Below are 27,254 nucleotides of genomic sequence, written 5' to 3' on the forward strand. Positions count from 1 at the left end.
GGAAGCTAACAACCACCTCTAGCTTACCCCACTTGTAGTCGATGGAGTCTATTTTCTGTACATTTACAGTGTTTATTGTACCTGTGCATCTTCCACACACAAAAACTATTTTCCCAGTTAACCTTCCTCTGATATTGCTGCACCTCTTATGTGTCCATATCTTGCACTGGTACATCTTATGGAGTTTCTACCTACACCTTTCCTACAGATTGAGCAGGCCATCTACCTGAAGGGATTTGTGGTTTGTCTGCTTTCCTACATACTAAGACTCTGGTTTTTATTAGATTAACTCCAAGGCCCTTTGATTCCAGGCCTTGCTTCCACACCTGAAATCACTTCTCAAGTTCTGGTAATGATTCACATTATATGTATATGTATGCATGTAAGTACATGAGTATCTTTTACTTGTTTCAGTCATTGGACTGTGACCAACTGGAGCTAGTCCAGTGGTTTTCACCTCGAGTCCAAATGACCCTTGGGGGTCCATATACGATTTTGTAGTAATTTATGTGCAATAACCTGGTTATACTCCAACAATACACAAAATATCTTAATTTTTTTTATACAATTCCGAATATTCATAAAAATTTATAATGGGATTTTTAAAACATCGAACGGTTATGAGGGCTCATCTGAATTAAGATAGGAACTAAAGGGGTCCAAAGGTAAGCAACATAGTTGAGGACCATAGGTTTAGTCAAACAAATCAATTTTATGTTTCTTCACTTACCAAATGTGTCGAGAATATCTGTAACCAAGACAAATTTGCTTGGGTAGAACTGAATAACCGATGTATCCGATAACAACTTGGAACACTACAAAATATAAGGGAAAAGAAATATCATAGCAATTTAAAGAATGAGAAAAAGCAAGCACAAATTCACAAGGGAACAGTGTTATCTTAATTACAAAGGAATTATTAAAATCATAATTTTCCATACTAGAATGTTTACTTGCATCTACATTGTGTTTCAAGCAATTTGATTTGTATGTGTAGCTATAGCCTAGAAGATAAAATCATTATTGCTAAGTCATCAAAATTTTACATTATTTACATTTGACAGATATAAGTCCTCATCTTGTTTGTTGTTAACACAATGTTTCGGCTGATATACCCTCCAGCTTTCATCAGGTGTCTTGGGGAAATTTCAAACCTGGGTTCTTATTTCTAAGGTATTTTTTGATGTTATAATATATTATATAATTATTATTATTATTATCACTGCCTGGAATCGAACTCGGAATCTTGGGGTTAGTAGCCCCTCTTAACCACTATGCCATATGCCCGCAGGCATATAGAACTGTAAGTCTACAAAGTTTTCTGGTTCCAATCTAGTCTATGACCATACAAACGATCATGAATAAATTACCTGATGAATGATTTGCGATACAAAACTTATTGAAATGGTGGAGATGTTAAATATGCATTTTAAGGCGATGTTGATGGTCTGGAAAACTAAAATCTTATTGAAAACAACTGGTCCTTAGTTCAAATCTAGTCTGGGACTGTGTGTGCATTTAGAAATAAGATTCCTTGATAACAATAGGAAATTAAGCCAATTGTAACTATGGTAAGATAAGATTTATGACTTGCAGTGTAAACATAAATATACATTCTGAAGATGAAGCTAAGTGTAATATAGAAACATTGTGTGTGTGTATATGTGTGCAGATTATATCATCATTATCATCATCATCATCGTTTAGCGTCCGCTTTCCATGCTAGCATGGGTTGGACGGTTCAACTGGGGTCTGGGAAGCCAGAAGGCTGCACCAGGCCCAGTCTGATCTGGCAATGTTTCTACGGCTGGATGCCCTTCCTAATGCCAACCACTCCATGAGTGTAGTGGGTGCTTTTTACATGCCACCGGCACAGGTGCCAGACAAGGCTGGCAAACGGCCACGATCGGCTGGTGCTTTTTACGTGATATATATGGATTATAACCCCTTCTGTATACTACATATATACAGCGATGTGCTGTGCTTGAGAGGACTCGCCAAGCCAAGTGCACCTCTGCTGGTGGCATGTAAAGAACATGTTTCGAGTGCTGTGCCTCCTGTAGGCTAAGTGGCTGACTTCCTTTCAAGTGTTGGGCCTCACGGAGGCAATGACTGAGACCTTTGGCATTATGTTGGGCTTGAGAAGATCTATCAAGCCAAGCAAAGTCACAGTTGTGGCAAATACTGGTATCATGCAAATGGCACCTGTGCCAGTGGCACATAAACACACTTATTACACTCTCGGAGGGGGTAGACGTTAGGAAGGGCATCCATCCGTAGAAAACCTGGAGTCTGGTGCAGCTTTCCAGCGTGCCAGCCCAAACAGTCCAACCTATGCCAGCATGGACAATGGACGTTAAATGATGATACACATACACACATACATACTGTAAAGATAAAGTTAACAATCTAAAGTTCTCAAGTGTAGATATAAATATACACTAACCATGAGTGTATAGTTATATCTACACTTAGTAAATTATAGTAATCTTATTAACACCTCAATTCAGAAATTTAGATATCAAATAAATTATTGCTTACCTGTATGGCTATTTTGAGGGATTTCACTCGTTGGTCTTGGTCCCAAGCATTAATAAGGGCCATATTGAGTTCATCGATTCTCTTCACATATTCTTGTTGACTCAAATCCAACATTTCTTGCACAGAACCCTGCAATGAAGAAATCCAATTTTTCACAGAAATTTCAATTAAAAAAATTTTTTTAAAAAAACCCTCCTCCCAAAGAAACCTCTACATACACACACCATGTGAGACCTTGTAGAGCATATGCGGAACAATCCAACTACAGTCAACAAATTCTTGTTAACTTTAAACCAGGGACCACACGTTTCAAGAGCTAAAATTAAAAAACACTGTCCCATCTATAAAGACCTGCAACTTTTGGGTCCTGATATTTGCTAGTGTCAATATCACTGAAGTGAAGAGCCCCGTCCTACTTCAAGGACCAAGCCTGAAATCTAATTTTGACACAACCTACTCCTCCACAAAGAGGTATAAATAAAAACCTACAGAAGATAAATGTCAGAATGGAATGCTTTCATTTTGCAAATCACAGTGATCCATGGATTCAATGCTTCCCCTAAATATTCTTTTTTACTTGGTTCAGTCATTTGACAGAGGCCATGCTGGAGCATTGCCTTAAAGGGTTTTAGACAAAGAAATCCACCCCAGGAGTTATTTTTTGTAAGCCTAGTACTTATTCTAATCAGTCTCTTTTGCCGAACTGCTACATTATGGGGACGTAAACACACCAACATCAGTTGTCAAGCAATGGTAGGGAGACATACCAACCACATGGTTCCAAGTTCAGTCCCACTGTATGGAACCTTGGGCAAGTGTCTTCTACTATAGCCTTGGGCTGACCAAAGCCTTGTGAGTGGATTTGGTAGACAGAAACTGAAAGAAGCCTGCCGTGTATGTGAGTGTGTGTATATATATATATATATATATATATATATATATATATATATATATATATATATATACACACACACATATGTATGTATGTATGTATGTGTGTGTGTGTATATATTTGTGTGTCTGTGTTTGTCCCCCAACATTGCTTGACAGCCGATGCTGGTGTGTTTACATCTCCCATAACTTAGCGGTTCGGCAAAATAGACCAATAGAATAAGTACTAGACTTACAAAGAATAAGTCCTGGGGTCGATATCTTTGACTAAAGGCGGTGCTCCAGCACGGCCGCAGTCAAATGACTGACACAAGTAAAAGAGTATACATACATACATATTATAGATATATAGGCTTCTTTCAGTTTCCATCTACCAAATCCATACAACAAGGATTTGGTTGGCCTGAGAGTATAGTAGAAGCCACTTGCCCAGGGTGCTACGCAGTGGGACTGAACTCAGAACCATGTGGTTGGGGAGCAAGCTTCATACTACACAGCCATGCCTGTACCTATTTAAGACATGTTTATTGCAGACAGCTCACTCTTTCGCACAACTGGTGGATAACTTATCAATTCCTTGGTGTCACCACTTAACACAGTGTGAACTGGGTGAATAGGGCCATTGAAAGTCAAGTGCCTGACAGGTTGTCTATGGCCAGATGCCTTTCCTATCACCAACCCTCACCTATTTCCAAGCAAGGTAATATCCCCCCCAGAGCCAGACATGTGACAGTGACACTCATGTGCAATTATCATGCAACGTCAAGACAAGGTGGTACATACATGCATATTCACACACCCACATATACATTCACGCATAGACGCACACACACATACAAACCCTCATATACATTCATGCATACACACACACACCCTCATATACATTCATGTACACACACACACACACACACATCCTCATATACATTCATGCACACACACATATCCTCATATACATTCATGCACACACACACACATCCTCATATATATTCACGCACACACACACACCCTTATATACATTCATGCACACACACACACCCTCATATACATTCATGCACACACACACATCCTCATATACATTCATGCACACACACACATCCTCATATACATTCATGCACACACACACATCCTCATATACATTCATGCACACACACACATCCTCATATACATTCATGCACACACACACATCCTCATATACATTCATGCACACACACACACACATCCTCATATACATTCATGCACACACACACACACACACACACATCCTTATATACATTCATGCACACACACACATCCTCATATACATTCATGCACACACACATCCTCATATACATTCATGCACACACACCCTCATATACATTCATGCACACACATCCTCATATACATTCATGCACACACACACACCCTCATACACATTCATGGACACACACACACACCCTCATATATGTTCATGGACACACACACACACATCTTCATATACGTTCATGGACACACACATATCCTCATATACATTCATGCACATACACACAATGGGCTTTTTTTCAGTTTCCATCTACCAAATCCACTGACAAAAGTTAGGTCAGCTCTAAGGTTCCATGTCATGGGAATGAAACCCAAACCATTTGGTTAAAAAGCAAGCTTCTTACCCACACAGGCATGCCTGCATATATGCCATTAAAATATACAATTGGGTTACCCAGACAAAAGTTATGGCACAATTTGCAAACTCAGCCTATCACTTCATAGTAAAGTTTGGTAATTCTAGAATTTATTTGGAGATTAAAAAAAAAAACATTTTTAATCTTTAATGTACCTCTTCAAAATCGTCCAACTGTTCCAGTCTGTTCTTTACTTTATCTGTAACAGTGCTTTGAGTTTTAATAATAACTGCAAGATTGGAAAGAAAAGCAGAGAATAAAAATTATTAATAAATTTAAAAGCAATTTAGAAATTGTTAAAAGAAAGTGAATGCAAAATATTTGCCCTACATCATGGCTAACTGCACTCATCTCTCGGCCTTAAAGCTAATTGCATGAAACCTCTGCAAAGAAGTCTGTCATTCTGTTAAACCCACTGATCACACACACACACTCACTGTATATATTTGTAACAGAATAGTGTATTGAGTACTTTTACAATTTTCTCAGACAAATATCATCATCATTTAATATCCACCTTCCATGCTGGCATGAGTCGGACAGTTTGACCAGGACTGGTAAGTCAGAAGACTGTACCAAGCTCTGCTGTCTGCTTTGGCATGGTTTTTTTACGGCTGGATGTCCATCCTAATGCCATCCACTTGACCAAGTGGATGGGGTGCTTTTTACATGGCACCAGCACTGGCAAGGTCTGCTTTGGCATGATTTCTTATGGCTTGATGTCCTTCCTAATACCAACCACTTTCGAGAATGGACAGGGTGATTTTTACACGAGACAAAACACCAGTGGGGTTACCAAGTAATTTGCAAGACAAAGATCCCTCAAGGTGGGGTGTTGGAGGAGAGAATCAGAAAATATACATAGAAAAAAAAAAAAGAAGCTTATGGAAGAAGGAAACCCAAGAAGACATGGGCTGAAGTGGTAAAGAAGGACCTCAAGATGTTGAGTTTCTTGGAGATGACAGCGGAACAAGATTAATGGTGAAAAGCTGCACAGGATGACTTGTCAATCTCACCTTTCCCAATAACTCGACATCTAATATCCATTCAGCAATGAAGGCCTGTGGCTTAACGTTTACAGGCTTTCAGCTCATGATTGTCAGGTTGTGAGTTTGATTACCAGCGGTACGTCATGTCCTTGAGCAAAACACTTTATATCACATTGCTCCAGTCCACTCAGCTGACAAAAATGTGTAGCACCTGTAATTACAAAGGGGCCAGGCTTGTCCCATTTTGTGTCATGCTGAATCTCCCTCAGAACTACATTAAGGATACATGTGTCTGTGGAGTGCTCAGCCACTTGCACATTAATTGCATGAGCAGGCTGTTCTGCTGATCGTATCAACTGGGACCCTCGTTGTCATAGCCAACAGAGTGCCAGTGAAAAAGTTAACACTCATTCCAAGGTACCCTACTTCTTTCTAAGGTACCCTATTTCTTCCCAAGTACCCTATTTCTTTCTTTCACTTCTCGCCCACTGAACCGATATTCTCAGTGTCCAAATGATTCCTTATCTCTAATCATCTGCCACACTACTCTCACTCGAGCACAACTACCTACCCATCCACCCTTTCTACTCCTATATCCTATTCTCTCTCTCATATTCATCTTGTAACTTAACCTCACACCCCTCTCTCTCTCCCCTCCCTCTAGACAGGTAAACCATCGATTCACCTCTTCAGCAAAACACCTGCTCCTGTCCCTCCATCTTAGTTTCTTAACCCTCAGTATTATACCCGACTCAGTTGAGTCCCTTGGTGACCACCCCACCACCAGTGCTAGTGCGACAGAAAAAGCACTCAGCACATTCTACAAAGTGGTTGGCACAAAAAAGAGCACATGGCTGTAGAAACTATGCAAAAGCAGAGATTAGGTCTTGGCAGTGTTCTGGTTTGCCTGTTCATGTCAAACCATATCCAACCCATGCCAACATGGAAAGAAGGGACATTAGATAATGATGGTGGTGGTGTGTGTGTGTACATACATGCATACATACTTATATCATTTTTAACAGCCATTTTCCATGCTTGCATATGTCAGAGAGAATTTATTAAGGCAGGTTTTCTTCAGCCAGAAGCCCTTCATAGTATATCAATACATGACATATACACTTTTACTCTTTTATTTGTTTCAGTCATTTGACTGCAGCCAAGCTGGAGCAACGCCTATTAGTCGAGCAAATCAACCCCAGGACTTATTCTATCAGTCTCTTTTGCCGAACTGCTAAGTTACGTGGACGTAAACACACCAGCACCGGTTGTTAAGCGATGTTCGGGGGAGAAACACAAACACACATATATATATATATACATACATACGACGAGCAGCTTTCAGTTTCCGTCTATGAAATCAACTCACAAGGCTTTGGTCGGCCCGAGGCTATAGTAGAAGACACTTGCCCAAAGTGCCACGCAGTAGGACTGAACCCAGAACCATGTGGTTGGTAAGCAAGCTACTTACCACACAACCATTCCTGCACCTATATCTTTAATCTTATTAACTCTTCTGATACAAATCCACTTTTTGCTCTTTCATACTGAACCATCTGTTCAAGAGTGTTCATATTTAATAGTTTTCTATCATAATTTTACTGAAGAAGCTTCTTTTCATTAAACCTTGTGATACCAACCAGTCAGAGACTGCCCCATGTTCTAAGATAAAAAAAACTTCCTGTTTTAAAGTAACTTAAATTAAAAGCTTCCATCGACATTTCATTATTTATGTTCCAAATTCCAGCTTAATGACAAAATTATTTAAATAAATTCTTCAATATTTTCAGAATTACTTGAAACCAAAGCAATGTCCAGGGTGGCCACAAAGTCAGCACAAAGTCATCATGGGAGAAATCAAGTATGCTTTATTAGTAGTGAAGTAGGTAATCCAATATGAAAGTTCAAAGTGTTGGCCATGTAGCTCTAAACGAGTGTTCATATGGAATTTGAAATTGCAATGAACCCTCTCAAATAGCTTTTCATTGCCGTTAACTTGTCCACCTGCTTCAACAGTCCTTCGAAGAAGATGTCTTTGGTCATGAATCTTTTTAGAATACACAAGGAATTCAATGTAGCCCCAGAAGAAAAAGTACATGTAAGTTAAATCTGGTGACTGGGGTGCCCATTCGATTGGCCCGCAACGCCCGAGCCATCTCTCTGGAAAATGTTCGTTCAGAAAATCACGAACCTGTAATGCATAATGGGGAGAAGCCCCATACTTTTGAAACCAGACAGGATTTCCCCTTCCAAATGAGGCATCATCTTGTTGCCAAACGTCCAGATACGAATACCTGCCACAGAGCCCTCAAAATAAAATGGTCCAATTGTGCCAAATCCCACACCACACCATTAGCTTGCCCTTGGCTTGTTGATTATCTGCCTCCATCCAATGAGGATTGTTTGTGAGTAATATTGGCAGTTGGGAAAAGGGATAACGAGAATGTTAGCAATTTTACATATTGCAGGATGGTGCTTGACTTTATGGCCACCCTGTATTTGAACTGAAGTATGATAACAAAAGGGGTTCATCTTCCAACAAACAGCTCAATAATCCACAAAGAAAAATTTAGCTTTTTATTAAATCCCTCAAATTCTTGTTTATTTTAAAGATTAATTAACCTTAAAACTTTGCATTTTTGTTAAAAATATGGTCACGAAGAAGGTTAACTACCTTTATTTGAATTCCATGACTTACCTTTTTCTTTGTCAGATGTTGACAGAAAACTGGTGGTGATTGACAGCTTTTCAGATGTGGTGTACTTTGAAAGAATCCCAGCTTTTTTCAGACACCATGGCTCAAAGTTATCATCTTCAGTTCCAGAACGAATTGAAATACTTCTTTCCTGAAATAAAGGCACAAAACTATTCATTACTGGGTTGATTTAACCCAGTAGCATTTAACCCATATCTGACCCCAAATATTCTACATTTTTTATGTTCAAACTGGCCAGATCTGACCTTTAATACCCCGTTGAGACCTTTGGCATCATGTTGTGCTTAAGAAGACGCATCAAGCCAAGCAAAATTGCAGTTATGGCAGATCCCGGTGTCACACAAACTGGCACCCTTGCCAGTGGCATGGAAAATCCCCCATTACACTCTCAGAATGGTTGGTGTTAGGAAGGGCATCCAGCCGTAGAAAACCATTCCAAATCATAATGGAGTCTGGTGCAGCCTTCCAGCTTACCAGCTCTGGTCAAACCGTCCAACCCATGCCATCATGGACAATGGACGTTAAATGATGAAATTACGAGATAATGCGAGATAGTGTGAATAAATAAGCATTACATTTGACAGAATAATCTGAAAGCGAAAGGGTTAAACCGGCCATATGTAATCCAAATACTTTTCTGGTTTTATGTTCAAGCTAGCTACATCAGGTCTCTCACACCTACCCTACAATGTCATTCTAAAACTAATCTGTCATATCATAATTGTCATTTCTTACCCACAACTTTATCATCATTGTTTTAACATGCACTTTCATCACTGGCATTTAATGTCCACTCCCTATGCTGGCATGGGCTGGACAGTTTAACTGAAGTTGACAAGCTGGAGAGCTGCACCAGGTTCCAGTCTGATTTGGCATGGTTTCTACAGCTGGATGCCCTTCTTAATGCCAAGATATTTCCCCATAGCCAGACATATTTTCATAGAGGATTGGAAATGAATGACACTCCTTACATGACACTCATTCACAACTATCAAGAGAAGAAGACAAAAAGACACTTGTGCACACACAAACTCACACATTATGGGCTTCTTTCAGTTTCCAGTTACCAAATTCACTAACAAGGGTTCATTTGACCTGGGGCTGTAGTAGAAGACACTTGTCCAAGGTGCCATGCAGTGGGACTGAACCAAAACCATGTGGTTATAGTTTTCCCAAAAGCTATAAGATGTTCCACAAGTGCTCAGTTCTGAGCGCACTGTTTCTTATAGTAGAAACAGCTGTAAGCTAATGAAGTTCACTGCATAATTCCTGTTCCTTTGTCATTCAATAATTAATAATATGTTCTGTACTCATCTAATGGTTTATTCTAAAGCACATGCATACTGAGTTCTAACATTAGTATCACTATGCCTAAGTGAAATCAATACACACACACAAAACAGGCTTCTTTCAGTTGCCATTTATCAAATCTACTCGCATGGCTTAGGTCATCCCAGGGCTGTGGCAGAAGGCACTTGCCCCAAAGTGCCACACAGTGGAACTGAACCCGAGACTGCAGGGTTAGGAAACCGACTGCTTTACCACACAGCCACAGATGCACCAAGGCAGTGTGGTTATCTATACGTACAAAATTCTTTGTATCTCCGTCTCTTCCCTATGCATTCTCAAACAGCTCAACCAAATCAAATCAAATTTTACAAGGTATCAGGCCCCGTGAGTGTCATCATGTAATTTTATTTTCATTTGCATTAAGACAATATGACATTTTTTTTTTTACTTGACAGCATTCACCCAGGGTGGGTTGAGCTGGCTTCATTCATCCTCAATGCTGCATCTCTCACAAACGCCGACCAGGCCTGGCAATTTGAGGCTAACGACCGCGTGATCTCCAACCACTCCTTATTCCAGCAGTGAACGCCGTAGATATGGGGGGCCTAGGCTAGGTTCCAGATCAGCCTTGACCGTCATCAGCCAGGTTTTTCATTGTCCCTATCTCCCCCCGTCTAGCCCGTATCCACCTCAGAGGTTCAGCTATCAACATCAGTGTCATTGTTGTATACGCTCCCACTCAATATGACATTGGCATTGGTTTGATATTACGTGTCAAAAGTGAAAGAATAAGATCTATATTGTAACATGATCTAATATTGTTTCACTTTTAATTCTAATGTGATAACACTAACATCATCTTATTTCTATTATATTTATGAAGCTTTCCCAAGATCAGCAAAGGCATGCTGCAGCACAACAGTTGGAGTCTTAAGAGAGAAAGGAGATGAGACTTTCCCAACATCAACAAAGGCGTGCTGCAGTACAATGCTGAATCATTGAAACAACGTTTTAATGATTAGACAGAGATCCGATAGAATGGCTCTCAGAAACAGACTACATACAAATTCATTCTTCACAACTCCTGGAATTACTTTCAGATATGATCCATCCCATTCTTATAAAATGATAATTTTGTCCAAATTGGTGTAGTAAACTCAAATTGTCTTTTCTGCAAAGCTTTAAAATTTCCAAATGAAATTAATGACATGTGCTGCTCAGACAGTAAGGTAAGATTGCCAGTACTACCAGCTCCTTCTCAACCGCTTATGAATCTTCTAAAAGGCGCTTCCATCTAGTCAAAGGATTTTCTGAACAATATCAGACAATTCAGCATTTCAAATGACATTGTTTGGTGCATCTAAGGAGATAGTTGAACATGGATTTACGCCAACATTTAAAGTTCAATGGCAATTCTATCACCTCATTGGTTCCCTGTTACCCACAAATGAACAACTGTAGTTCCTCTAAACTTACTTTATGGGTGATGTAAGATAAGAAGCCCAAAGGAGGTGTCAAAACTCCAGATGATGGGTCATTTTAAACGCAGCGCTGACTGCTGCAAAGAGTATATCCCTGACAGCTTTATGGTGCATTCAAACATCGCACAGCTCCCACCCCCAATTAGGTTAGGGCCTAGAATACTCCAAACAGAGGCACAAAATTTCGCTTAGTCAAATTAGCCCATCCTTTACTCTACATGTTTTGTTGTCAATGCTGCACTTTCTCGTATCACCTGTTTCAACATAACTGTAATATATTTACAAACTAAGCTGTTTTAATTCTGAGCAACGCCGGGTATCTCTGCTAGTCTATGCATAAAAAAAATAAATATTTGAAAGCAATGTTACCTTCAAACTTGATGGTTTCTGATTCTTATTTTCTGCCTCAGCTTCAGCAGCAAACATTGATAAAGGATCACGGCCATCAAACTCAGCATTAAGTGGGTCCAAAATAAGACTAAGGGGTTCAGAAAGGCCCTTCTGACCTGTTGCTATAGAGTTTGATCGGGAAGGCGTCCCTCTTTTGTCGCTACATTTTATTTCAGTGACCTGCAACAGAGATTAGAGTAAAAATAAATAACCAATACTAATAGCTTCATATTTTTAGTTAATAATTAGTTTAATAAAATAGTTAAATATTTCTGTACCCAACAATAGGTATGTCTGAAAAGAGGTAAAATTTATTTGAATTTCAAAAACAATAAACAAAAATTGTAAAGGAAGAACAGAGCCCCCCACCCACCCAAAAATGCCATAAAATGCTATGACAAAAATATTTTTCCAAATAACATCGGGAAGAATGAAAATAAATGTGTGTGTGTGGGGGGGGGGCAAATGAATTTATCTGACAATTCAGTTCATCATCATCATCCAGCATTTTAAATCTGGGTTCTGTCCCTGTTAACAGGGGTGGCCAGATTTACCTCAATGTCATAGCAACCAAAGTAGGCAGATGCAGCCCATCCCAACCTTTGGGCTGGCTGGTGCCCATTCTCTTTTGCTATCATGAGGCTTTTTGGAGCTGAGTTTTCTATGAGGAGCATGCCATTGCTTACCCGCCAACCTCAGTTTCTAGATAAGAGTGGTCCTGAGACCTAGGCCTCTACCACGATTTTTAAGAAATGTGGCGGAAAACTAGCTCAGGAAGGCAGGGACACTACTCCCTGAGACCCCTTTTGGAGCCCCCTTACCACACAGTAGTTTAATATTTCTAAATTAAATTATAATTCATGACACTTCAATATGAGAGTTGCTCCAAAAGTAATGTAAAAGTGACATAGGTTGTTCAATTTGTTCATGTTGGTAGAATGAATAACTCCTCCTGTCTGAAAAGGTAACACTCAACACTATCTCCATCAGAAGCGATGTGTTTGAGCATCGAAGATAGTTCATGAAGACTGTCTTACCTTAGACTGAACAGATGGAAGTTGAAAGATGCCAGGTCTGGGTTCTACAGTTGATGGGGGAACCAATGACCAGCCCACTTTGCCAATTGGGTGATTTGCTTTCAAAAATGCATGTGGTCACTCATTGTCTTGGTGAATGTGGACCATTTAAAAATTTTTGTTTCATCTCAGTCCAGAAAAGTAAAGGAAATAACACTTGTCATTTGAAAAAACAGTTACCATGACATTCTGTGCTAATCCCTGGCTCTTGAGCTTCTTAATCCTTGAAGGAGAAAGATAATGCCATTCCATGAATTGAGCCTTAATATCTGGATGACAAAGATATACTTATGTCTCACTGCCTGTTACCAGATCAGAAGACAAAAATATCATCATGACATCAAAGCTTTCCAGTAGACCAGAGCAGACTTCCACCCTTCTTTCTTTTAACCCCTGGTTGCATTTTCACAATGCTTAACCTGTTCCTACTTGTTTGGCATCTGACCGAGCATACAAAATGTTCAGTAGATAGTCGACGCCTGTAGCTAATAGTTGCATTCTGTCCTTCTCTTCCAGATTGTGAAAGCTTACCATAACGTTTAATCTGAATACAGTGAAATTTTAAGACTTAATTTTTTTATGGGCAGATATGGGTTAAATCAGGTGTCCAGTGGTAAGGTATCCACATAACACACACTCTTTCCAATGCTCCAAAATCCTCATCTATAATGCACTGTGACCACAGTCCAGTTGTGCAAACAAACTCATCAATCAAGATTCATCTGTTCATGTGAATCAATCTGTCGATTTGGGTCAGTGACTTCATTTAATATTCTCCTACTGTGTGGTTTGTCTTCAGTGTTGGTTTCCTCTTCTTTAAACTTCATCTGTTTGTGCTCATTACTCTTGCCAACAGTATCTCCATAAGCTTTGGTCTGTAGCCGGTGGATGTTGGACAGTCTCAATCTTGCTAAATTTTCTTCAACAAGACAGCATGTTGTTTCAGCTTGAAACCCATTATTTGTCCACAATAAAGAAGAACAGGGAGACGAGTTTCCGTAGAGGATGAATTTTCTACTCAATTGTGCAATTCAAACAACTTATGTCAGTTAATAAAAAGGGGAGGCCTACTTTTGCAAGAAAGTACACATTTATAAAGAGAAACAAACACAACAGAATCTCTATAATTTTTGCATGGAAGCATTTGTTGCAAGTAGCTTATATGTAGATCATAATCTCTTGACGGAGTCTGTGACTTGGGTTCAATCCTTGATCATAGCTATTTCTCTTAATCTAATATTGCTGGCCACAGCTCCTATTTTGCCATCACACCTGAAGTGGATGAGCCAGATTACCTATTAATGATTTCTCACTGACTGCAAAAGTTTAATAAATTATTTATTATACTACTGTACAGGAAAAATATATTTATTTGTCGAAGTCCATGGCACAGAATTCTATACAGACTATGCGTATTCTATAGAAATCTATAGGGAGTTATATATATATATAGAGAGAGAGATTTGTTAACTAAGGCTAGAACAATGTTTTTTTCTTTTTGTAGGTTATATCTTTTTGCATTGTTCTGGCCTTTTACAACAAATCTCTTTAAAGTTATACCACACAATGCTTCACCAAAACTACATGATATATATATATATTAAAAATGGGGAAGGCTGGTTTATGGGATTACCTTAGGTTTCCTGTTTAAGAAGTTATAGGCCAACAGGTTTTTTAGGCTCTGACAATATGCCATAAAGCTAAACCATTAGACAGAAAACCTAAGATAATCCCATAGACCAGCCTTCCCCATTTTTAATATATACTGTTCTACAGCTTAGAGTGTGCTGCTTCTTTCAGACTTATATTTTTTTACAAAATATATATAAAATCCTTTACAGACAGTCTATGTTCCAAATTACTAAATAGAGAGAATCAGGAATTGAAACATTGCTCTGATCAGCCAATGTTAAATTCAATGATAATTGGAGCAGATTGCTGGAGTATTGAAGTTTCAAAATTTCATACTGCTAATAACACTAGAACTCTAGGGACTGTGCCAAATTCTATGCTCTTTTAGAGGAAATTAAAAAGGTTGACTGACCGTTATGGCTTTTAAGGGATGGTTACTTGTAGCTTCAAAAGAAAGCTGTCTTTTTTCTTTTTCCTTTGCATAGTCTTTAGATTGGTGATACCTGGAAGAATATCAAACACAAATTGCAATAAATTCTGAACAGAGAATAGACAGACGTATTAGGGTTTAAGACAAAATGTTTTTCAGTGCACGTGTACTGGTTCTTTGCTTTCTGATTGTAACACTGGCAGCAACACAAGTGTTTAGTTGCATTAGCTTCTAAAAAAAATGCTTTTCATTTGGATAGGATTAGTGGCTTCAAGAGGGAAGACTTGCATGCGTGCACACTGGTCAGTCCTGGGTTGTCCAAGGTACCATGCAATAGGCTTGAACCTTGAAACCGTGGGGTTACAAAAGAAGCTGCTTAACCAGGAGTAAAAAGAAAAAAATAATAAAAAGACAGATTTGTTATGACTGAAATGCTTTTGATAATAGATTAGATCAAACAGGGGCAAGTATCTTCTACTATAATCCCAGGCTGACCAAAGCCATGAAAGTAGATTTGGTAGACAGAAACTGAAAGAAGCCCGTTATATATGTTTTGTTTACATTTGGGGCCGCTCGCTAGTGTCATTTCTGTCAACAAATCAACTGTCACTTTACGCTATGAAAGACGTGAGAAGACAGATCCCTTACTTGAAAAAAAAAAAAAAAGCAAGGGTTAGCGACAGGAAGAGCATCCGGTTGTAAATCAAATTTCTCAATAATAAGCATCCGTCTAAACCATGCTAGCATGGAAAAATGGACGTTGAGCAAAGGGAAAAGCGGCTGTCAGTATTTTACGTTTTTCAAATTTTGTCTGCATGATTTATTGCAGTCAAATATGAATGTCGTCGTTTTTAACTGGTACTACATTAGCAACAACTATACTTTCTAAATTACGCAGAACCTTACTTGACAATCCTTCGGTATTGATACACAACGTCATTTATCAACAAAACCTTCCCTCATAACATAAAGAAGCTAATCTGAAAGAGAGAGTGAATGACGTCGTCTCCTAAGGGTCGTCCCTTAAATGATCTCGGCGGAAATTGAACCCAGAACAAAGAGCTATAAGTAAACACTACGAGACACTAATTGGTTTTTCAAAGGTAAATTGTATTAAAAAAAATATGCACGTAGAGAAAAACAATTCCATAAAAATGATTTATAAGTTAAATTATATACATATGTGTGTGTGTGTTTGACGGCACAACAAATTTCAGATTTAAATAAAATGTTTAGCTGTTTCTTCATTGGGGCGTCGTCAATACATAACAGAATATTGTCATTGTGTTAGGAAAAGTGATAACTTGGGGATCTTTTCGGTTTGAACGGCAGTTTTTTCTAGCGGTGCCATATGAAATTGTCACCCATAATTATGAACCAAGTATCGATCTATTGCATTTCAATCTGGATTAGGGTTAGGGATGGGGGGAAGGGTATCTTTTTTTCTTCACAAATGTAAATAAACCCAATCTGTTTCTTAAACGAGGGACATATTCATACGGCACAGAATGTTTTCATCTCAATAGACGTCATTGATTGGTTGAAATTGAAGAAAAACAACAACGAATATCTTACAAACTATAGAATTTTCTCAATAAAGCCAAGAGAAAAAGATGTTTTATAAACACATTCTACCAGTATACGAAGTTTAAAAGTGTTTAGTTACGTGGAAATTATTTTTAAAAACTGCCGTTCAAACCGAAAAGATAAAAAAATATGCAAGTAGAGAAAAACAATTCCATAAAAATGATTTATTAGTTAAATTATATACATGTGTGTGTGTGTTTGACGGCACTACAAATTTCAGATTTAAATAAAATGTTTAGCTGTTTCTTCATTGGGACGTCGTCGATACATAACAGAATATTGTCATTGTGTTAGGAAAAGTGATAACTTGGAGAAAAGGACAAGTAAATTTCAAAAGTTCTGAAGTAAAATTAACTCCAGGAAACAAAGTAAGATATACATTTTAGCAAACCATGGCAGAGAGAAAGCAAAAGCAAAAAAAAAATGTTATCAGCAGTAAACGCCCACAAAAATAAAATACTGGTTAGCCAATATCAATTCGATATAAAACTACATAAACAATTTATTCAAAGAACTTTTTGAAATATCAATTAATATATTAATGCAAATTAGATATTCCTAAACAGACAAAAATATCAAAATATCTTTAATTAAATAAACAAATATATTGTTTATATTACGAAAGAATATTTTTGTTATGAAAATGCACCTATAAGTTTTAAATATGTCGTAGACATTACTATTAATATTTCATAGAAGTACACGTATGATATGTCTGGTTTTAATTCTATTTCAACACACCAATGTTTTCATAACTAAACATTGTTATTAGTGAAACTAAAGTTTAACATAAAAAAGCAGACAACACTTACCACCTGTGAGTCGCCATTTTAAAATCATGCGGTCAGAAATATGGAAGGACATTTAAAGCCGTTGTTTCGCATTTTATTAGTCTTCAACTAATATGTTGTTTCGTAGAACAAAAGACATGCTATTGGTGTATTTGCACATGTAGATAACACACACACACACACACATGTGTGTGTGTGTGTATTGATAAAAACAGTAAGATAGCAAAAGAAAGAAAGGGACCTCGATATTATGTAAATAGAGGAATTTATCTGTAAATGTAAAATGTGACAATTATTCGGTAGCCAAGATAAAACTCCGAGTTTCGGATACCGAGGTGGAAATCCACGCCACCATCTCTTCAGTTATCTGAAGGGATGCATGGATTTCCACCTCGGCATCCGAAACTCGGAGTTTTATCTTGGCTACCGAATAATTGTCACATATTACATTTGTATATATGTATATATATATATATATATATATATATATATATATATATATATATATATATATGGCACGTCGTTGGTTACGATGACGAGGGTTTTACTTGACCCAGTCAACAAAACAGGCTACTCATTAAAATCTTTTCTACTCTAGGCACAAGGCCCGAAATTTTGGGGGAGGGGGCCAGTCGATTAGATCGACCTCAGTACACATCTGGTACTTAATTTATCGACCCCGAAAGATGAAAGGAAAAGTCGACCTCGGCGGAATTTGAACTCAGAACATAAAGATAGACTAAATACCTATTTCTTTACTACCCACAGAGAGGACAAACAAGGACAGACAAACGGATTAAGTCGATTATATCGACTCCAGTGCGTAACTGGTACTTATTTAATCGACCCCGAAAGGATGAAAGGCAAAGTCGACCTCGGTGAAATTTAAACTCAGAACGTAGCGGCAGACGAAATACTGCTAAGCATTTCGCCCGGTGTGCTAACGTTTCTGCCAGTTCGCCGCCTTTAGTCTGCTCGTTAAATTAACGAGCAAGTGGCTGAGAACTCTACAGGGACGTATATCTTTAACGTAGTACTCAAGGAAATTCAGAGTGATACAGGGTATGACAAAACTGGCACTTCGAAATACAGATACTACTCCGTTTTGCCATCAGGGGAGATAACTGTGCATACAACCCCCACCTCCTTAGACCGGGATCGGTCGAACAAAAGGAAGGTAGGCGAAGTATGCGTGCGATAGAAGGTCACAGAAGAGTGAAACATGGCAAAACAGTTGTGTGAACAATGCAAGAATACAACTTGGATGAAACATGCAGGAGAATGTCTGTTTTTGTAGAGAACGAAATGTGTGATACACAGAATCTGAACTATGGCAGAACAATTGAAAAATACAATGCAAATATGTACAAGGAAAGAACCGTTCAGCAAAGAAAGGTGTCCGATGAAACAGAACAAAGTATATATGTACAATGATGCAGAAAGAGAGGAAATATGAATGCGGTGTCTATAACAAACATAAGTCTATTCTCCGGATCAATCACTGGCGAGGCAAAGTTAAGAAATGTAGGCAATCTTTCGTCTCTAGTAGACCTTTCCGTCGATTTCCGTAAAAAAATTTTTTTTTTTACATATGGGCTTGCGGAAACTTTTGAAGTAATGAGAGCGAAAGAGACTAAGAGAAAGCGATTGTATGACGAGGGAAGTTCTTTTGAAGTTACCGTGCATGGCAAGCATTGATGTATATGTGTGTGTGTGTGTGTTTGTGTGTTTGATAGGGTGTGGGAGACAGACAGTATGTTGTGTAAGTGAAGTGCTTCTGTTAGTGTGTGTGAAGAGATAGAGTAATGTGTGAAAGAAAGAGATAACTGAAATTTTTTACTCGGTGTATGTGTATATGTATGTATATTACTTCAAAAGTTCCCGCAAGCCCATATGTAAAAAAAAAAAAAATTTTACGGAAATCGACGGAAAGGTCTACTAGAGATGAAAGATCGCCGAAATGTAAATAGTCTGAGACAATTTCTTCGGCCAATGAACCGATCTGCCATAACCTGTCCTATAGGGTGAAAAATGCGTTTGTGTAGTCGGTGTTTTGATGAGTTGAGGTGGTGCTTGTGGAGTTGGGGGTGGAAGTGTGTGCGGAATGATGGGTGTGTCAGCAAGTGGCATAACTGTTTCAGAACAGGTTTTTTTTTTATTCTGTCGATAGAGACTGTCTCATTTTCCCGATATATGTCCACAGTGAACAGTTTCGGTGTGCTTCTAAGAACGCGATAGGGACCAGTGTAGAAAGGTGTGAGCGGTCCTTTGACGGCATCATTTCTTTCAAACACGTGAGTAGAAATATCTGGAGGTACTGTAGGGGAAATAGACGTTTCTACAAAATCCGAGGAGGGGAAGGGGAGGAGAGACTTTCTGGAAAAGTCCGAGGGGGGAGTTCCTGGGAAATTCTGGGGAGTGGGATGAGAGGAGGGTTACTTCCTGGAAAGTTCCGAGGTGATGGAGTTGATGGGGAGGAAGTTGATAGCAGGTCAGCAAAGAATGACCTGGGTCGTGTGACGTAAGATGTAGGATCCGCATTCGGTATGTCGACGGCGCCAACATTTGTCCAGGAAGTGCCAAAATGGTACCATACAGGAGATCATTGAAGGAGTAGCCTAAATCCTCCTTAACAGTTGAGCGGCACCCCAGCAGAACAATGGGGAGAAACTCAGACCAACGATGAGGATCAAGAGCAGCACGGATAGCGGCTTTAAGCTGGCGATGGAACCGTTCTACTATCCTGTTCGCGTCGGAATGGTAACTTGTGGTGTGGATGTGCAGAACTCCGAGAAAGCTCGAAAGCTCACGGAACAGACAACCTTCAAATTAGCGTCCACGATCAGTGATAATCCTAGAGGGTACTCCGAAGCAAGATATCCACTCTGAGATGAGTGCTCTGGCGACTTTCCGCGGAAATGTCTACAAGTGGGATGGCTTCAGGCCATCTGGAGAAGCGGTCGGCGCAGGTCAATATATAAGTAAATCCGCAACTGATTGGCCAAGGACCAACCAGGTCGATGTGTATGCGACGGAACCTTGTGTCCGGTGGCTGGAAGTGCCCAAGAGGGGCTCGCACGTGACGATGCACCTTGGAAAGCTGACATGGTACACAGGCACGTGACCAAGCAGTAATAGACTGACGTATATTCGGTCAGAAAAAGCTGGACGAGATAAGCTTTACTGAGGCCGCAATGCTGGGATGTGACAGTGAATGCTGTACTTCAAAGACAGCACGACGGTGATGTTCAGGAATGATGGGTCGGAGCAACCCGGTAGAAACATCGCAGAGAATGATTCCTTCACAAAAAGGCAGAGACAGGTGTTCAAACTTGCAGCAGGAAAACTGTGGTGAAGAGACGTCCAGAGAGTCCAAGGAGGGTTGGTCAGTAGCGATAGCAACCAAATCAATCGAAGCAGGAGACGACAATGAACCAACAGACAGGCTACAAAAAGCGTCGACCGAGATGGGGGCGATTGGAACTTTCCCAAGAAGTCCTTCCTCCCCCTCATCGAACTTTTCCAAGAAGTCATTCCTCACGCTCCTTCCCAAGAAGTCCCACCCCTTCTCCCCTTCATCTCCCCTCCTCGGAACTTTCCAGGAAGTAACCTCCCTCCTCCAACTCCCTGGAACTTCCCAGAAAATATTTTCTCTCCTTCCCCATCTCGGATTTTATAGGAAGTCCCTCCTCCCCTTCCTGGGACTTTTCCAGAATGTCCCATATCCCCTTCCTCCCATTCACCTCCCCCTCCTCGGAACTGTCCAGGAAGTCTCTCTGTTTCCCTCGTCTTCCTTCCCTTCATCTTCCCTCCTCAGAACTTTCCAGGAGGTCCCTCTCCTCTTCATTTCTCCTTCCTTGGAACTTCCCAGGAAGCCCCTTCACCCACATGCTCGGAAATTTCCAGGAAGTCCTCCTCCCGTCCCTTCGATTCATCTCACCTCCTCGGAACTTTTCAGAAAGTTCCCTTCCTCCCCATCACCCCTCCATCCTCGGAACTTTCCAGGAAATTCTCCCGTTTCTCCCCTTTTTCTCCTCCGAACTTTCCAGGAAGTCCCCCTCCCCTTCCTCGCCCCTCTTCGGAACTTCCCAGGACGTCTCCTTCCTTCCCTCCTTGGAGCTTTCCAGGACATCCCCCTTTATCTCACCCTCCTCGTCGCTTTCCAGGAAGTCCCCTTCATGCTGCTCCCTCCTCGGAATTTTCCAGAAAGCTCCCTCCTCCCTTTCACGGAACTTTCCAGGAAGTACCCCCCTCCTCGGACTTTTCCAGGAAATTTTTCTTAACCTAAGACGCCAGAGTGTAATTTGAAAGAGATTTAGTTGTTCTTTCATGTAGGTCGAGTGACTCATTCGTTCGCTTGTGTGTGTGCTTTTGGCTGTGGTGAGACGACTCGGAACATTCACGATGGGAATTTTCCGAATCCTCTCCCACACCCCCCGTTCGCCAGCGCGCATTTTTTTTCATATTCGTTTATAACATGTTCTTTTACACCTATTACACTATTTTTTCTGTTTTTTTTTTCTCGAGTCAAACCCGTTAGTTTGACCTAAGTTTGGATATAATCATAATCTATATACTCCGAAAGGGATCTGAAAAATTTCATTAAAAAAGACCCATTTTTCTAAATGTTATGAGGAAACAAAGTTGATGACTTGCGGTGTTGGTGCACTTATGTGTAGGTCTACCGGTTTCTGAACCAACGGCAGAACCTTCTTGCGAACATGTTAGAAATAACAGCCAAAATTCTTCATCTCCTGCACTACCGTCGTAAACAACGAAAAGTGCACATTGAATGGATAAAGCAGTTTTAAATATACAACTACAAAGACTGGATGGTTACGGTTAGAAGGCTTTTGATCATATGTTCCATCGCTCGATCAGATTTGACCTAGGGCTAAACAAAACAACAGTAGAGGCTGCAACTGCGGAATAAAATTTAGTCGGTTACTATTTCCTCAGTTATCTCCCTTGATATTGCTGTTTAATTAATTTGTTTAATTAAAAGCATGGCGACAACAACGAGGGAAGTGATAACCCTTCAGCTTGGTCATTATGCTAATTACGTCGGAACACACTGGTGGAATATACAGGTAAGTTTTATCGAATGATCAATCATTCCTTGATCGCTAAAAACCTACTTTGATGATACATCGTCACAAAACTATGCCATTTTAGCGTTTTATTCTAAGAAATTAAGAATTTCGGACATAACTACAGTTCGGTACCCCACGACTTTGGTGCCTCGTAACTGTCTCAAAAATGCATATTTTCTAATGGAATTTTACAGACATACGTGGCGATCTTTCGTCTCTAGTAGACCTTTCCGTCGATTTCCGTAAAAAAATTTTTTTGTTACATATGGGCTTGCGGGAACTTTTGAAGTAATATACATACATATACACATACACCGAGTAAAAAATTTCAGTTATCTCTTTCTTTTACACATACTAACAGAAGCACTTCACTTACACAACATACTGTCTGTCTCCCACACCCCATCAAACACACACACATGTACATCAATACTTCCCATGCACGGTAACTTCAAAAGAATTTCCCTCGTCATACAATCGCTTTCTCTTAGTCTCTTTCGCTCTCATTACTTCAAAAGTTCCCGCAAGCCCATATGTAAAAAAAAAAATTTTTTTACGGAAATCGACGGAAAGGTCTACAAGAGACGAAAGATTGCCACATACGTTTTGAGGGTGTAGATTACAATTATGCTGATAACATTAAGAAAGAGTTTTTAAAACATTTTTAATCAATCATTTCCTTGCCTCCCGACATTGTTTCCTGATAACTGTCTTTAAAATGTATATCTTGAAATAGCATTTTGCATAGATATATTTTCGAGAGTCAAGATTATAATCATACTGATAAAATTTAGAAAAATGACAAATAGTTTTCGAGGTGTTTCGGTTCTGTTCTACCTTTCTCTTGCACCCCCCATCGACTTGGTAACCATGAATTTCCTTTAACTTTTTTTTCCCCCTTCGGATTCGTATATTCGAAATATCAACCTTACATGGTCTAGATTCTTGCAGACATTTCTGCAAAATAATCATTTGCAAATTATTTAAATTAGTTATCAAGAAACCATGTCTGCAGTGGGATGTATGGAGACTGTTCTAAAACTTATTGAAAAAGAAAAAAATAATACTCGTCAATGTAGTCGCCATACATACATATAGCGAGAGATTCAAACATATCTCTGTAAGTTCTCGTTGCGAAAAATAAGCATTTCCAGAAAGTTCTGAAGAAACAGAATCAATAGAGGGGCATGATTCTGTAGTTATATCTCATGTCGCCGCTCCAAGCGTACCTTCTATTAATTCCTTTCACATCTAGGGTGCTTTATCACAAATATTCTAGTGTTTTGTGTACCCCTTCTCGCTTCATTTGCCTCCCATGTACCTGGATGTCTGTGGAAGTGTTCGGTTAGCCATCGTGCAAAGATTTGTATGTTGATCGAACAGACCCTATTATCAAAGACATTCCAGCTGTGACCACCTCATCATTTCTTCAGTGTTTCTGTGGCTGTCTTGTATGTTCTTTCCGGTTGTTATTACAGGAATGAGAGCTGATGCGCTTGTTTGTTATTACTTGACATTTCAAAACGAGATGAACTACATGCCTCCATAGCTCAGTGGTTAGAGCACTGGTCTTGTAAACCAGGGGTCGTGAGTTCGATCCTCACTGGGGGCTTGTAACAGTATTGCATTCTTTTTTTGTTTTTGTTTACCTTTGATCTCAGAGCCGGCAGAATCGTCAGTATACAGGCAATATGCCAGGTGGCATTTCGTCTGTCTTTACGTTCTGAGTTCAAATTCCGTTCAAGTTGACTTTATCTTTCATCCTTTCAGGCTGATAAATTAAAAACTAGTTGAGCAGTGGGATCAATGCAATCGATTTAACCCTCTCCCGAAATTGCTGGCCTTGTGCCAAAATTTGAAAACGGCTTTTCTTCTAGCTCTTTATGTTTTCAATTTAAATTCCTTGGTGAACCTTGCCTTTCCTCTCTTCAGAACTGTTGAAATAAAATGGCCTTCAAGTGCTAGGGGTGATATAATCAACTAGCCGCATACCCTGAAAGTTGTTGGCCTTGTGCCAAAATTGTTATTTTTATGTAAAATGTAACCAGTTGAGCATGTCCCTTAGTGGTTGACGATATGTACATCTCTGATCATGAGCAGAAGTAGTGGGGGGAGCATCATAGCCATGTGTTGGGAGGAATTCTTTGGGGGTTTGGATAATTCACCTCTGGAAACATGGGTGTTTTGTTCATCACCCTTAACCCTTTCATTACTGTATTTATTTTGAGGTGTTCTGTATTTCTTTCAATTACTTTAAATATAACAAAGAATTTAGTAAAATAACTTAGTTATCATTCAGCTAGTATTAAGAACATAAATTGTGACTAAGGTTTGGTGGAAGATTTTAATTCAAAATTTATGAAAACAAGACATTTGTACTCAGAGCCAGAGCCGGTTTCAGCCGGGTTGGTAACGAAAGAGTTAAATAAACCTTTCAGGGACCATTTGTGCAGGATGGGCTACTTAAATGTCTTAAATGTTTCAAATTTTGACAGTCAAAACCATTGGCTCCAGTACATCACTGGTACCTTTTTTTTTTATCAACTCTGGAAGAATGAAATGCAAAACTGTAGTTTCAAATTTTAGCACGGGGCTAGCAATGTTCAGGGGAAGGGTAAGGTGATAGCATCAACCCCTGTGCGCAACTGGTACTTAATTTATCCTGAAATGGCAAATTGGCAGAATTTGAACTATCGTAAAGACGGACAAAATGTCACTAAGCATCTTGCCCAGTGTGCTCACAGTTCTGCCAGCTCGTTGTCTTGGATACATGTGTATATATGTATATATATATATTATATATATATATATATATATATATATATATATATATATATATATATATATATATATATATGTATATATATTCATGTGTGTGTGTTTTTAATGCTAGCAGTAATAATGTTTAAATCCTTGAATCAATTTGATACATGCCCCATTCACTCTATCCCTTTACAGCCAGATTAATCCGACAGACAGTGGAATTAAATGGGATTATCTCACCTCATTTCATTCCACCTTATATTCGATTAAGAAACACCTAAAAAAAAGATAAAAGAGCACCCTCCCTTAATAACCAATGAAAATGCTTTGCTTGTGTTTGTATTGATTTCAAAATTATGCTGTTAATTCATATGGTATTGACTTGTCTGAGCTCAACTCTGTATAGTTGCTCAATTTGCCAGAAATAGCAGCCAAATATCTCAAAATCAACTCCCCCCCCCACCATCATCTTAACCTTTTGATAACAAACCACTTGAAATTGTCCCTCATTCTATGGTACAAAGATCCTGTTTTACAGGGAACTTGATTAAAAACTCCCATCAAAATCTCATGTTAATTAATGTTCCAAACACCAGCTTAATAATAACAAAATGTGATTGATGCCAGGGCTGCCTGACTGGCTCCTGTTCCGGTGGCACATAAAAAGCATCATCTGAACGTGGTCGATGCCAGTGCTCCCTGACTGGCTCCCGTGCCAGTGACACATAAAAAGCTCCCACTGCACTCTCATGATGGTTGACGTTCGGAAGGGCATCCAGTGGTAGAAATCTTGCCAGATCAGATTGGAGCCTGGTGCAGCCTCCTGGCTTGCCAGTTCCCAGTCGAACCGTCCAACCCATGCCAGCTTGGAAAATGGACATTGAACGATGATGATGATTTTAAGTAAATTCTTGATAATTTTCAAAATTAATTGAAACACAAGTTCTATATTTCAACAGAAATATGGCCACAAAAGGGTTAAAGTGATCTCAATTAAAATCTATCAAAATTTCATGTTAATTAACGTTCCAAACACCAGATTAATAATGACCAATTTATGGCGTAGTGGTTTAAGAGCATGGGCTACTAACCCCAAGATTCTAAGTTTGATTCCAGGCAGTGATCAGAATAATTATAATAATAATAATGATAATAATAACATCAAAAAATACCTTAGGAATGAGAACCCAGGTTTGAAATTTCCCCAAGACACCCAATGAAGGCTGGAGGGTATATCAGCTGAAACGTTGTGTTAACAACAAGACGAGGACAAATATCCGTCAAATGTAAATAATGAAATTCTTTATTATTCTTAAAATTGTTTGAAACAAAAGCAGTGTATTTCAGATATGGTAACAAAACAGTCAAAGTGCACATCAGCTTAATAACGACAAAGTTATTTTATCAAATTATTCGTTACCAAAGCTTTGGTGGTTAGAAGTGTTGGAGTGAGTGAGGCAAGAAAATTTATAAATGATAGAAAAGCTTTGAGAGTATTTGTGGACAGATGAGTGAATTTGATGTTGCTGAAAGGGGTATGGAACCAGTATGATGCGGCGGGGGTAAACCAGCATATGCTGTCGGGCCCTACTACTGTTATTGGAGGTCGCGTTCTATGCCTTGACCTGAGCATTAAACGGGGCTTGCCCTTTGAGCTGGGAAATGAATGGAATGCCTGGTGTATGTCTTGCTGAGGCTACCCCTTCCTAAAAACAAAATGGGGAATAGGCCTGGGTATATATATAAAAAAAAATTCATTATTTTCAAAATTAACTGAAACAAAAGCTGCATATTTCAACAGAAAAAATTGGGAACAAGAGAACCAAGCAGATGAGATGGTCATGGTTGGGGTGCCTTGTGATAAGTGTGTAGGTTTGTTTGCTTAGTCTGGAAATCATTGAGAGTGGTGAAATGCCATTACCACCACCA

The 27,254-nt window shown here is 39.2% G+C and overlaps 2 protein-coding genes and 1 non-coding gene across 3 annotated transcripts in view; 2 read left to right on the forward strand and 1 right to left on the reverse strand.

Moving 5' to 3' along the window:
- The window catches only part of LOC115219870 (VPS35 endosomal protein sorting factor-like), a 51,765-nt gene extending 34,220 nt beyond the window's left edge, over positions 1-17,545 (reverse strand). The window contains exons 1-7 of the mRNA XM_029790167.2: positions 17,491-17,545; positions 15,074-15,164; positions 11,933-12,133; positions 8,775-8,922; positions 5,243-5,316; positions 2,542-2,670; positions 731-815 (exon numbers count right to left, since the gene is read on the reverse strand). Of these exons, the coding sequence (XP_029646027.1) occupies positions 731-815; positions 2,542-2,670; positions 5,243-5,316; positions 8,775-8,922; positions 11,933-12,133; positions 15,074-15,164; positions 17,491-17,507 (745 nt within the window). The 5' untranslated portion in view covers positions 17,508-17,545. The remainder of the gene's footprint in view (positions 1-730; positions 816-2,541; positions 2,671-5,242; positions 5,317-8,774; positions 8,923-11,932; positions 12,134-15,073; positions 15,165-17,490) is intronic.
- A 4,867-nt stretch (positions 17,546-22,412) lies between these two features.
- The window catches only part of LOC115219808 (protein misato homolog 1), a 32,305-nt gene continuing 27,463 nt past the window's right edge, over positions 22,413-27,254 (forward strand). The window contains exon 1 of the mRNA XM_029790082.2: positions 22,413-22,559. Coding sequence (XP_029645942.1) covers positions 22,476-22,559 — 84 coding nt within the window. The 5' untranslated portion in view covers positions 22,413-22,475. The remainder of the gene's footprint in view (positions 22,560-27,254) is intronic.
- Trnat-ugu lies at positions 24,102-24,174 on the forward strand. Its single transcript has one exon. It is a non-coding gene; the product is annotated as a tRNA-Thr (tRNA).

This window comes from Octopus sinensis, linkage group LG15 (genome assembly GCF_006345805.1).
Source record: "Octopus sinensis linkage group LG15, ASM634580v1, whole genome shotgun sequence".
Lineage (NCBI taxonomy): Eukaryota > Metazoa > Mollusca > Cephalopoda > Octopoda > Octopodidae > Octopus > Octopus sinensis.